The 14,057-nt window shown below is 39.7% G+C and overlaps 2 protein-coding genes across 3 annotated transcripts in view; one reads left to right on the top strand and one right to left on the bottom strand.

The window, feature by feature from the left end:
* The window catches only part of LOC135710738 (uncharacterized), an 88,751-nt gene that overhangs the window by 4,409 nt on the left and 70,285 nt on the right, over nt 1–14,057 (bottom strand). The window lies entirely within an intron of this gene.
* Nucleotides 1–14,057, top strand: part of Prestin (prestin) — a 66,218-nt gene that overhangs the window by 38,587 nt on the left and 13,574 nt on the right. For both annotated transcript variants that reach the window (XM_065233390.1, XM_065233389.1), the window contains exons 2-3: nt 9,809–10,562; nt 10,702–10,814. In XM_065233390.1, coding sequence (XP_065089462.1) covers nt 10,528–10,562; nt 10,702–10,814 — 148 coding nt within the window. In that variant the 5' untranslated portion in view covers nt 9,809–10,527. The remainder of the gene's footprint in view (nt 1–9,808; nt 10,563–10,701; nt 10,815–14,057) is intronic.

The raw sequence follows: 14,057 nt of genomic DNA, 5'->3' as shown, positions 1-14,057 counted from the left end.
AGAATTTTTGAAAAACTGATTTTCATTTCACTTTGTCAATATTCTTCCCCTACCCAAGCACTGACTAAACACAAAGCACCTTCGCGAGGCATGCAGTGTTGCCATTTGTTTAAATCTTCGTGTGTGATATAAAATCAATTTCAAACTAAATAAAAATGTATCTTTTTACAATTACCAATACCCCAAACTTCGTTTATATGGATGTATATTTTCTACAGAATCACAAGCATAATCATGTTAGTTTTTCACTTTAAAATAAAATAAATACAATCAGCATTTCACATAGGGTTTTTGATCTAATTTCCGTCCTACTAAGCACAACCCGCACTTTACCTTTTTTTCTGAACGGGTTTGAACAAAAGATGGAATATTTTTGTCAAAGATGACTTCTAAATTTATTCACCTTTCCATACGTACCGTTGGATTTGATAAAGAGTCACAAATTGTTGAGATATTGTTCAAAATCTAATTATGTTTCTTTATTCTAAATTCGTTCTACGAGTTTCAATTCCGTCCTTACGCATTAAAACGCCATTAGATTTTCTTCGTCCTACGGATAAACGTAGAAAACGGGGATTTGCAAGGAGCGCTTCTTTTGTTTTGAGAACAATGAGCGTAAATATTCATACAATGCACTCTAATTGGATTTATGGATGTTGTAGTTAATGAACTAACGTATCGGAAAAAAACCTTTTATTGATTTGTGCACGGTCATATATCATTGATATTATTGATCTTTTCTGATTTATAGAACGGAAATGGGCGATTACGATGAAGTAGTGCTCTACCTTACCTACAAGTAACGTAAATTAATAATTATATGCATGATTTTCATTTATGAATGTTTACCAAAACATCAGCGTGATAGTTTCTATTTGGGAAACTGCGTACCGTGAACGTGGGTTTTTCCACACGTGTAGTAATTCCGCGCACTCGACAATCGATTTGATTAAATTCGATCAATTTGGAAGTACATGTCATATTATCTATTATCCTGTGTATTTTCTGTGTCCTGTCAAAAAGTTACAACACTTGGTATACCATTGTACATTTGTATTTGAATGACAAGTCCGTGGAATTACAGCTCATGCAGAATAACCCACGTTCACGGTGCATCCTATGTTAATTAATAAACTATATGTGTGTCCATTAATACAGTTTATATGACATATTACCTATATTATCTTTCTTGCACGTCTTCTGGTCATTAGTTGACTTTAATAATCATCAAAAGTAATTTGCCAGAAAGCATAAGAGGATTTTCATCCTGATAAAACTAGTATATCATTATGATAAAATTAAGCAGTATATGTCCCTAGCGGCACACTTGTCTCTAAACAATTGTGTTAACTTGCGTGCAACTTATTCCAGTCACAATGAAGTTGCAGCAACTTATTTCGATGGAAGTGTGCTGCTTGAGGTATGGGTAACATTAGGTAAAAATTATTGTTCTAACGAAACAGGAGAGTTCAGTAATCCCTAGGGCGTAGCCAGGTTTCGAGCTAGGGAGGGGTGAAAAAAAACTTCTATGGAAAAATTGGCCGAATTCCATTTCACCGAACGCCATTTCATCAAAAGTCTTTGTGTTGCTGGGTTTAAGGCCCAACAAACAATTCAAAGTTACAAATAAGCATACACATTGAATAAATACTGTATAACAGTGTTCAATGCTGAATAAAACAGGATGTCGAATTATGTGCTGAAAAAAGTTCATTGAGATCGATAGATGTGCCTTTATTCCGCCGTTTGCTCTGATATAATTAATTTACTTATTAAAAGTTTTATAAACGTTTACTGTCTTCCTGATTCAGAACCAGAGGTTTGATCTAATAACAAACTGAATAAGTGTAATTTGCACATACATTGTCGCTTTAATTCGACTGTTTTCAGTTGATTTAATGAAATGCTTCATTAGACGTCTTATAAATGTTTTCTAGCTCCATTATTAGATTTCATTGCATTACTTTACAATATTGCTGTATAAAGGTGAATACAGTCATCAAAATAGCTCTTATACCACTATGCGTCCATGTTTTAATTTCATGCTTTGTAAATACTTAACAAACGGCGTATTCATTCATTATTCCACAACACTGCTTCAGGCTAACAACAAAACGAAATTGTTAGTATAGTGGTTACCGTTTCCGCTTTCCAAGTAGAAGGTCGCGAGTTCAATTGCAACCTCAACCCTTTTTTTTTTTTTCTACGGCTAATTAATTTAAATCGTAACCGTAGATCGTATCACTCACGAAAACTAATTCATAGATCTATTGAAAAGAAAAGCATCCTTTCCATCGAAATTAGAGAGATGGAGAGGTAACGTTGGTCTCATGTTAAACAACTATGAATGAATTAATCATCCTCACATCTCCTTGAATTAGCTAGAGTTACGGCTGGGAGTGCTGATAGGTTTTCAGATTCAAGCTTTTATTACTTATTTAGCTGCCCTTTTGATGTATTCTAGGATAGCTCAGATGGCAAGGCAAGCGGCTGGTGATCGGAAGGTCATGGTTAAAATCCCATCCAACGACATGTGTGTATGTAATAAATTCTCTAGCATCTATGTGCGTGCTTCGACAGAAGTAATGACACAACAATCACTAACGAGGGAGAACAACCCTTCTCTGTCCCGTTCTTATTTTTGGATTAATTATCCCGTAGTTGAATTAAACGACTATTAATGTATAATAGTGTCTAATTAAACATTATTTCACATGAGAATCAACCGTCTATAAACACCTTTAAACCATCGCTGTTTAAGGAAGTAATTATGGCTAATAAACGCTGAATAATCAAAAATTTGATCAAATAAGCTCTGTTACAACTTTTGTAAGTTGAATAAAAGCTTCTCGACATACCTTATTCAACACCAAATATTGATTTATTTGTTGTTTCATCTTCGATAAAAAATGAAAATCGTACAGACTACTTTATCTAATATTCTTAATTCAATTTTAAAAAATACTTTTGCTAATCACAAAATCGAAATCCTCGTTAGTATCGTTAAAAGCTCGCAGACAAGCGTCGAATGGATTGTTGAAACCGTAACCAGTCCGGTGAGCTGGCACAGTGACAAGTTGTGAGCTCCTCATCTGTCGAGGTGGAACGTACAGAGGGACATCCTGTAGTAGTTGAGGACAATCAATGTTGCCACGCAGTAAGTCGAAAATAACTAGTTGCTGAATGTTTGTGCGCCTAGCACGTAAAGTTTCCAAATCAATCAGCATACAGCGTGCAGTGTAGTCAGGCAGATTTAGCGGGTCGTTCCATGGAAGTTCCTGAATTCTTTCGACTCTGATGATCAGCGATGCGTGATAAGGTGGCCAGACAGAGGCCGCGTAATCCAGGATGCTACGTACCAAAGTACAGAACAATGTTTTTTGTGCAAAAATTGATTGTAAACTGCCACGTATAGCGTCGAATGCATCCAAGAACCTTAGAAGCTTTAGCCGTGACAAGTGCAACATGTTCGTTGAATCTTAACTTCGAGTCAATAGTAACACAAAGATCACAAATTGAGGTAACACGCTCTAATGACACGGATCCAATTGTGTATTGGTGGTTGACGGTGGTGCTCCGACGGGAAAACGATATCACCTTGCATTTTCCTACGTTGACACTCATACCATTTTCTTGGCACCATAGGAGTAGCCCATTTATGTCATTTTGCAGGGCGAGGCAGTCGAGTACGGTCGCGATGACTCTGAACATCTTCAGGTCGTCGGCGAACATTTGCTTAAATGAAGAAATCTGAAGGTACAGATCGTTGACGAAAAGGACAAACAGCATTGGGCCGAGCACACTTCCTTGCGGTCCCCCGAAGTAATTGCAAAGGCCTTCGAGCGTGCAGAATTGAACAAAACGAAGGTATGGCGGTCGGTCAAGTAAGAGAGAATCCAATCAACTAACCAAGTAGAAAATCCAGTAGCTCTTAATTTTTCGGTAGCGTACACGTGTGGCACTGTGTCAAATGCTTTTGAAAAGTCGATGTAAATGGAGTCCACCTGTCGCTGGGCTTCAACCTCTCGAAACAGAGTATTAGTGTAGCACAGCAAATTTGTAGTAGTAGAGCGGTGCTGGACAAACCCATGCTGGAACTCCGATATTATAGGATGAACCACTAAGGTTTCAAAGACCTTGCTAATGCAACAGAGAATTGATATTCCACGGTAGTTTTCAGCTCGGTTTCGATTACCCGCTTTATGGATTGGCACAATTGAAGCTGTCTTCCAAACATTGGGAAATGATCTTTCGCTCAGCGAACGGTTGAATATGCAGGAGATCGGAGAAGCGTATGGACGTGCGCAATATTTGAGCAGAGATGGAGGAATACCATCTACCCCAGGGCCTCGAGGTCATTCAAGGCTTTCATAACGTCGTCCGGTGAGAAGCACAACGTTGGGATATTCAGGTTGTACTCGTGGATGCGATCGAAACTTGAAGGATTTAGAGGTGGTGAATTTGTGTTGTAAACTGATTGGAAGAAGCTCGCAAACAAGTTAGCAACATCGACAGGGGAGCTAGCAGCGATCACGTTAAACTCAACTATGTCCGGAATACGATTACCAGACCGTTGTGATTTCACGAACTTCCAAAACGCCGATGGGTGCTGCTTCAGATTCGCTTGCGTTCGCTGGACGTTCTCTCCCATAGCTAGACTTCAACAGTCCGTTGTATCTCGTTTCGATTAATCGGAGACTATTTTTGCTCTCGTTGGTTCTGGTACTGAAATAGCATTTGCGCGACTTACGCAATACGTTCCGCAAATTACGTAGCTCAGGGCTCCACCAGGGTTGCCTTGAGGTTAACCTCGTAACACGCCTCCGGAGAGGAACTCGCGCATAGAGTGTTTCATACAGATTGTCGTAGAATTGGTCAGCAATAGCGTTGACAGAAACATCATCCAGAATCTGTTGCCAATTGATAGTGGACAGTTCATTATTCAACGAGTCGAAATCGCAGTGTCTGAAATCCAATTCAGGTGAATACGAATCACAGTCCGATATCATGGGCGGATTGCAGTCGGCATCAAGTCGTAAGATGAATTTCGATGTTGTGGTTGAATAAATTCACCAGATTTGTGTGAACAAAGCCTGAAGAGAAGTTATTATTAAAAATAGTACAAGTATTATTAAGCATGAAGTGGAATAAAATCGTTCATACATCATTTTGAAAACTTAAGAGTAGGCATGTAATAGATCATTATTTAAAACTATTTATTCTAAAAATCCTGAAAATTAATCAAAAATGTGCAAGTATAAGTAAATTTGGGGTGAAAATTGGTTTCTATATATATATATCCACTAAACCAGGACTCCGCTGTTTGGTAATTTTTGAACTACGGAATTGTTCGGTAAAAGTTTACAAATCAGTGAAAAATTTAAAAATTTGGAAATTTATTCCGAAAATGTACGGACCTAGTTAACCCCATTTAATGATACAAAACAAATTTGACGATTTTATTGGTTTCCTTCGAGTAACGTCATTTGAAATTTTTCCATTTTTTTCAGTGGTTCAAAAACCCTGCAAAATTTACCGACTTCGGTGATCTGAATTCAGATGCTAATTTCAAATAACAGACTAGAGTGGTAATTTTTATACGATAGATGAGGAGATGAAAGTATAGAATTGATAGTTCCGTGGTGGTGGGGGGAGATACCCCTCACCATCCCTCTCCAACGGGGGAGTTTGGTAAAGAGAGATGATCAAACCGATTTCTACCTTCATTCATAAAAGTTCCAGCTCGCTTCTACTCTCTATATATATACAATTTCACACTGCCGTACTCTAACGGAACTATCAATTCTATACTCTCATCTCCTCATCTATCGTATAAAAATTACCACTCTAAAGGGTGTCCACGATGAAATTGCCACACACAAAATTGATTCGCAAAATTCGAGTTTTCATCCGATTGCCATCAAATTTTCAGGGATTGAGAAATAACTATTAAACTTCATTTTACCATTTTACTCGTATTTTATTTACAGTCCATACGCAAATGCCCGCACCTTGGCCTTAACCCCGGCCATAAGATTCTGCACAACCTGTGAATCAACCGTTTTTTGCATGTAAACCCATACTTTCTTCAGTTCCTCGACTGTCTTCACTACCTTAGGTCGTTTAAGAAGGTGCTGCTCCATAATCGCCCAGTACTTCTCGATGGGGCGGAGCTCCGGAGTGTTGGGACGGTTGAACATTTTCGGCACGAAATTGACCTTATTGTCCGCATACCACTTCAGCACGTCGTTGGAGTAGTGGCATGAGGCCAAATCCGGCCAGAAGATTGTTGGGACGTTGTGGGCCTTCAGGAGAGGAAGCAGCCGCTTCTGGAGGCACTCTTTTATGTACACCTGTCCGTTCATCGTGTCCTGGGTCACGAAAGGTGCACTCCGCTTCCCGCACGTGCAGATGGCTTGCCAAACCAGGAATTTCTTCGCAAATTTGGACATCTTCTGAGTGCGGACATGCTCCGGAACGCTGAACTTATCTTTGGCCGTGAAAAACAGGTTGCCGGGGATCTGTTTGAAGTCGGCCTTCACATATGTTTCGTCGTCCATGATGCAGCATTCAACTTTCGTCAGCATGTTGAGGTACAACTTCATGGCACGGGTTTTGGCGGACTTGTTCTGCTTCTCGTCGCGATTAGAGGCCTTTTGTACCTTGAACGTTCGAAGCCCAGCCTTAGTTTTGGCCTTCTGGACAAAACTTCGGCTTAGGTGCAGCTTCTTAGCAACATCCCTAACGGAGGCGTTCGGATTTCGGTTGAAGGCCCCAACTACGCGGTTGTGATTTTTGGTGTTGTACGGAATACTTTTTCCTTCATTTCTGGGCTTCCGATCGGTGGTCAACCGTTCCTCGAACCGCTTAATCACTCGCGACACCGTGGAATTCGCGATTCCCAACGTTTTAGCGATGGAATGATGCGAGAGATCCTTGTTCTCGTGATGAATGCGCAAGATTTTATCACGCACGAGCTGTTCTTTCGACTCCATTTCCGCGAGTTTTGATCACAGGACTTTAAAACTTGCAGGATGTAAATAATGCACTATGAACTAAATCCACCCAAATTTTCATTAAATTCTACCCAACGGTTAAAAAGTTAGAGGAATTTCATAGTGTGGCAATTTCATCGTGGACACCCTTTAGTCTGTTATTTGAAATTAGCATCTTCAACTATGTAGTATTTTCAATACATACAGGTCCAGCAATCGTTTCTGTTTGGACCCGAATGCAAACATGAACTCTAAACACACTTTCTTTCGCTGATCCATGTTTCGTGTGTGGGGAAATTGAGACAAGTAATATTAACTTTAATACATTTAGGTAAAAAAGCTTCTAACGTATTGCCATTAATGTTGTCAATATTCGTTTATCGATGATACTGATGGCAAAATTGACTGTTTTTTGTCAATACATTATGAGTATTGCCAAAGTGAAATTAAAATCAGCTTTTCGTCAACACTTGTCATCAATCATCGTTTTCAATATCACCTTTTCAATAATATTGCCAGTATGTCAATTTATTGGCAATATTCTGATATGTGTAATGGGCGCTTATTAGAACAAAGCAGGCAAGCAATATATTCTGTGAATATATCATTATCTCTCTACCAATCCAATTGAGCTGTGTGGTAGAGAGAGTTTGTCGTGGTAGTCGTAGCAAGCTTTTTGTCTGCATCGATGGTTGCTTCATGTGTTTGGATGCACTTATCCGGATACTATCCGGATAGAAAAATATTGGATAATATCCAAGTTAAAATTATCCGGATAATTTTAACTTGGATATTATCCGGTGGGAAAAATTGTGGATAGGGAGTGGACTCCGGTTATTTCTATCCACTGGATAGGTCTATCCGGAAATCTATCCGGATGGCTATAGCTAAGGGTGCTCCTAATATAATTTTTGATATGGTGCATCAGGCAGAACACAATTTTTTATAACTTTTGCGGTATTCTGAACAATTTACCACTTTATCAAGCAGTTTTGGCGTGACTTTCTACCAGCGATTTCACAAAACTGGAACAAAAAATTTATATTTTTTTATAAAACGCACAAATTTTGGCTACTTTTCTCGAGGTTCTAGAAGAAAAAATCTCAAAATAATGTTTTATTTTAAAGTTCGAGTGGTAGTAAACGTCATTTTAAGTGCTCGAATAAAATGGTTAATTCTGGAGTCTTTCAAAAGGTCCAAAACAGCCATGGAAATAGAAAAATGTTCACATCTGTTTCGTGTTTGTTACCCGAGTGCATTTACAGGAATAAAATAAAATAGCGTTGCTTGTTTTTATCGTTTTTACTATGAAGTCGTATTGTGATCAACGGGATGCCACTGTATTTTCAATTTAGTTTTGCCAGTTAAAATTAAAATCAGATGCAAATTTTCGCCAGATCATTTTTTCCATTACGTTACTATGTAGTACAATTGTGCCTATCCATTTATTCCCGTTGTTAATTAACTCTTGATCGCGCACGGACAGAACTTCCCTACGTTTAGATAGTGAAAATAAATCACGGTTGCTTATCGGGCCATCCTGCCACGGCAGAGGCATGCGAACTATTGAATTTATTTACAATCTTACAATAGAACAGTAGGCATGGTAACACTACGCTAGCGGCACTTGTGTGTTGATATGAGTATTTGGGTAGGGTAGTTGGACACCTTTTTGTACAAACAACTCTGTTTCAATGAAGATACCTTGGTAGAAAAAATCCGTGAGCTTAGACACGGACTAGGCATCTGTGTGATACCAACAAATGTGACGTTTACTGAACAAGCTAAACATACCGTACAAGTGATTTCAATTCACCGTTAAGCTGGAAAATTGTGATTTGCAACATGTGTGATCAAAACAGACCGTTACCGATGTTTATTATCTCGATTTCTCCGAATCATCTTTCTCGTGTGTGTGGTGTTTGTTGCATTGCGAACTTTTTTTTCCCGCTATTACTGAGCTAACCAGTCGCGACTGAATCACTATGTGAAGGTCCAGGCAGCCATGTGATATTAATCACCTAATCGGAATATACAGCCCCAACCGCACACACGAACGGTGGAGGAAGTTTGAGTGCTGACGATTCAGGTGGATTGGCTAATTTTGTCTATACGTTTTTATCGTTACCTGTAGTCATAAAAATGGTACAATTAGTTCTATATTTGGACGAAACTGGCGAAGCTCCGTTTTCGAAATTAGATTGACACAATTATCTCGATTTAACGATTCAATGATTTATGAAGGTTAACAATTATCCTACGGGTGAGTCGTGTGTAGAGGATTGACGCTACAAATGATCGCTCAATTGTCATCTTCTTCTTTTGGCTTTACTACGCCCCTACTGGGACTTAACGCCGGCTCTCTACAGTTGTTAATTGAAAGCTTTCTTAGTCTGCACCATTTTTGCATTAGTATTGTGTGGTAAAATCATACAACCGAAAAAATCCTAGACCGGAGCATGATATTGCTTTATAGTTGTGCCTTTACCGACTGAGCTAAGGGAGGCCACATTTGTCATTTACATGAGTCTAGTCTTTACTGTACAGCGTCGATTCCCAGAAAGTATCTGTCTATAAGTAACCGAGCACGAGCAGTTCAATTTCCTTTTCCGTGTTGTTGGAAACCCTATTTATAGCAGAAATTGCCACCAATCCCAATTACATTTCTTCTGCTACAGCTACTTGCACAGCGCCCTCTTCAAATGATGCATTCTTAATGCCGTCACCATTATCAGCAATTACCATGAGTACACTAATTAAAACCAGATATTAAACCTTCGCATCCTCTTCCTTCCTTGTACGCATACTTCCAGATTGCCCGAAACCGTTAGGTGTCACCGAATCGGATCCGTTTTGAACGATTTACGAGCCAGGAACACTCGTCAAACTCTATCCATCCTCCCAGCTGACCGGCTGGCTGAGCGTCTCTGAACACTCACAGTATTGTAGTCACACTATAGTAACTCGTCACCAAGGAAAAAGCGAGAGTACTAGCCGTTTCGGCATTAGTCGTCGATCATCATCAACCGAGTGAGCACTATCGAGGCACCACTACAGAAGTGTCGAGGAGTGCACGGACGTGGTCGTAGTGGTCAGCAGCATCATCGTTCATCATTGACTCTTATCGCAGGCAGCACGGTTGACTGACTCGATTGCTGTTTTGGTTCAGTTGCAGTTTTGAAGAGCGGTTGTCAGTGAGTGGTCACGCGTTCGACCGAATAGCACGCTCGCTGCGTGTTTGTGCCGTTTGTTCGTGATCTTGACTCATAAGGAAACCCAAGACGACGACGACGACACTTCAAAGAACGTTCTGTACTGTTGATCGTTCCGTGTGATCGCTCGTTCGCGAGAAGAGAATTATAGATTGGCACCACATTATTATGCAATTGATCGCGATCTAATCAGTGTGTTGATTTGTGTGTTGACAAATACTTTTGCGAGGCTATCGAAAACAAAAGTGTGATAAATATCTATTGAGAGTGTGTGACGAAACGACCAAACGCCGGGTTGTTGCTATTATCGTCACGGCAACATGCTGAACCAAAAGAGCACCAGTGTGGAAGATAGGTTAGTAGAGTGTGTACTACCATCGGGTTCCCGATTAATTCAGATCAATGAAGACGCAGTCTGCTGCTACTTTATTCGTGCCACCATGCAAGTATTAATGTGTGCATCTCTTATCTGCATTGTTTGACGATTCTTCCAGCAATTGCAAGATGAAACCCGAGTACAGCGAGCTGTCGTTCCTCGTGACGAGGCAGTGCCTACAGCAGGAGGAGTTCAATCAGTTATCGCAGTACGATAGAGTGAAAGCAGCACGTAAGTACCCACTATAATCCCGGCGAACGGTGGAATAAGAAGGGAGATTGTAGGTTTCAAGGATTGTTAACCTAGGAAAGAGAAAGGCTGATTTCCGGGATGTAGTTGAAAGATAATTAATACCGTGAGGTGTAACAACATTGTCACAAGTCATGTTCGTTAAATTTACTGTGTATGGGTGTAGTTAGTACACTGTAGCTCCTTTAAACCATTTTCCACTACACTGACCGCCATAATACTCCACCGAGCATTACCAAATAACGCTCCCGGGCTTTTTGATATTTCAGACATTTTGAAAGTGAAATTCTATTAAAGTTCATAAGGAGGTAACTCTAAGACTAGAAGGTCCCGAAGAAACGTGCTCAACTTTTTGGCTCAGCTCTGGTACTCTCTTCGGTCCCAAGCTAATCGATTCACCCCCCGAAACATAGGAAAATCCAATAACCCCTCATTTTATCTGTCAAACTTTCATAGCGAATCAAAACAAATATAGTGTAGTACTAGAATTTCGACTAGAATGGGGTACGTTCATCGTTTGCTTGGAACCAATAGGCTAGTCAAGTAGTGAGTCAATTTAAAACCTTTAGTTTAATATTGATTGTTGGTAGTAGCGCTGCTGATGTTTTCGGCAGCTTCATGAGCTGAATCTCATTGCAGGAGGTTGGTTTCAATGCGTTAGGACTGAATTGAATCTCATAAGACGACTTTAGAATCAAGAAGCAGTGTTAGATTTTTAATAATATCTCAAAACTGTTGGACTCTAAAGTCAAATTCAACGGTACGTATGAAAAGGTGAATAAATTTTGAAGTTATCTTTGATGAAAACATTCCATGTTTTGTTCAAATCCTTTAAAAAAAGAGAGCAATGTGCTTAGTTGGACGGAAGTTAGATCAAAAACCCTATTATTTTATTTTGTTTTCAGTAACTTAAATTTATTTCTTTTTTTTAATAGCTATCTTCTACATTTCATTGAAGATATTCATGTCAAACCTTCAAAAATACACCTGAAATTCTTCCAAAAGTTTGCTCTGGGAGTTTGCTTTAATGTGGCTTTCTTTGTCTCCATGGGGATTTTAATATTTAAAAAACTACAATGGACAGCAGAGGTTGAACGCAATGGTGACGTAGGACCAGGGGGTGGAAACTAACGATTTTAAATTGATTCACTGCTTGAGTAGCCTATTGGTCCCAAGTACTTCTATGGCGTACCCCATTCTAGTTGAAATTCTATTACTACACTATGTTTGTTTTGATTCGCTATGAAAGTTTGACAGATAACATCAGGGGTGTGTGGATTCATGCAGAACATGCAGGGGTGAGTGAAATTGCTTGGGACCGTTGTTTTGGTACTGAGTGAGCCAAAAATAATAATGATTTTCTTCGGGACCAAGTGGTCTTAGAGCTACCTCTATGGTAGGACTACGTGGTCTTATATAATAAATCTTATGTTTTTAAACTGCAGCAGGAGCTTGTGTTTTGTGTAGAATTTGAACGAGGTTCTCTCTGTTTATACTCTTTAGTATGACGCGCTTGACATAGATGGCCCACAGCAACTCACGAAGAGCTACTGATTCCGATCAATAGCGGTGCGGCTTATTTCTCCTTCTATGGATGCTCATGTGGGCTGCAGCTCGCTGCTTACATACAGTGTTTCGTTGTGTACTGGAGAACACCAGTACGTATTAATAATTAAAATCCGTCATCTCTGGATCAAAATCAGACCACTTTCATGCCGCGACCGACTTTGGCTTTTTGAAATCGCACCCCCAATGTTACCTTAAAGTACATGGTATGTTAGATTTAAACATATCTAGATAGAGCTGGAATTAGCCGTAACAGCTTTTGTAAGCAATTACTTTTCTCGATGTTTACCGTCAGGTATGGAAAGTCTTACCCTACCTGATGGTGATGTTGATTTGCGTGGGCGAGCCTTGACTTTCAAGACATCATCGAAAGAAGTCATTGTTTACAAAAACTGTTACGCCCTAATTCCAGCTCTATCTTGATATGGGAACTGACATTACATTGATGACCTTGACAAATGACCAAAAAATACTTTTACAAATTTATGGTGGTCCTGAAAAGGATCTTTTGTCGTGATTAATGAGTAATGTTGAGCTTCTTATTGGCATATTAGCTTATTGCGTGCTCTCAACTTAGTGTTCTAGATGCACTTCCACAGTTATGAATTGAGAGCTTTCGATGCCTGTACCATTTTTGCATTAGTATAATTGTGTGGCAAGTACAATCATACTTCTATGCCCAGGGAAGTCGAGAAATTTTCCAACCCGAAAAATTCCTAGACCGGACCGGGAATTGAACCCAGCCACCTCCAGCATGGTCTTGCTTTGTAGCTGCGCCTTTACCGACTGAGCTAAGGGAGGGTGACGCGCTTGACATAGATGGTCCACAGCGACTCACGAAGAGCTACTGATTCCGATCAATAGCAGTGCAGCTTTTTCCTCCTATGGATGCTCATGTGGGCTGCAACTCATTCGGTTGTGTACTGGAGAACAATGTTCAACGCCGAGCGCCGAAAGCACTGCTGCTGCTGCAGCTGATGCAGACTACCGGTGATTGGAACTGAATCCGATCATCGGTTAAGGCCAGCCTTGGTTGTTAGCTGATTGTGAGGAGCCTTTCGTTGTGTACCGGAGAACACCACGCGGTGATTGAATAAACACCGTTTGATGAGACCGGATGGACTAAAACTTTGAAATCTGCTATAGGGAAATCGCTTTTCACAGGCAATCGATGATAATTTTAATTATCAAAGCAACAGTTGCACATTCGTGCAATTTTCAATAGTGACATTAAGAAAAATGATAAAGTCTTAAATTCAGTCAGATACGTAGAAATATATCTGATCGATTGGTGATAAAATTATTGAAATTGGTTCAGGGGCTGCTGAGTAACTATCGTTCAAAATCTTTCATAATTTTGTTTCATGTTCCATTTTCGGTTTTCACAAAGCGTACCCCAATATAGAAATCACAGACGTAGTCCTACGTCAAAAATCCTAAACAATTCCCACGCAATTTATTTGAAAGTTATCCAAGGTTTTCCATGGTTTCCTTCGGAATTATCTGTGATAATCTTCCACGATGGTTTTTTTTTAATCATTGCCGAAACATGTTCAAGAGTTTCTTAAACATCCAGCGGTTCTCAAACTGTTTTCGATTGCCATCTGCTTTGAAGAATTCCATAAGCTATTTGAGCTATATTGAATACCGATTTTACCG

Source organism: Ochlerotatus camptorhynchus, unplaced genomic scaffold (assembly GCF_037179485.1).
Source record: "Ochlerotatus camptorhynchus isolate MF236.1 unplaced genomic scaffold, CSIRO-AGI_Acam_v1.1 ptg000401l, whole genome shotgun sequence".
In the NCBI taxonomy this organism is placed as follows: Eukaryota; Metazoa; Arthropoda; class Insecta; order Diptera; family Culicidae; genus Ochlerotatus; species Ochlerotatus camptorhynchus.
This window is presented reverse-complemented; position numbering and strand designations above follow the sequence as displayed.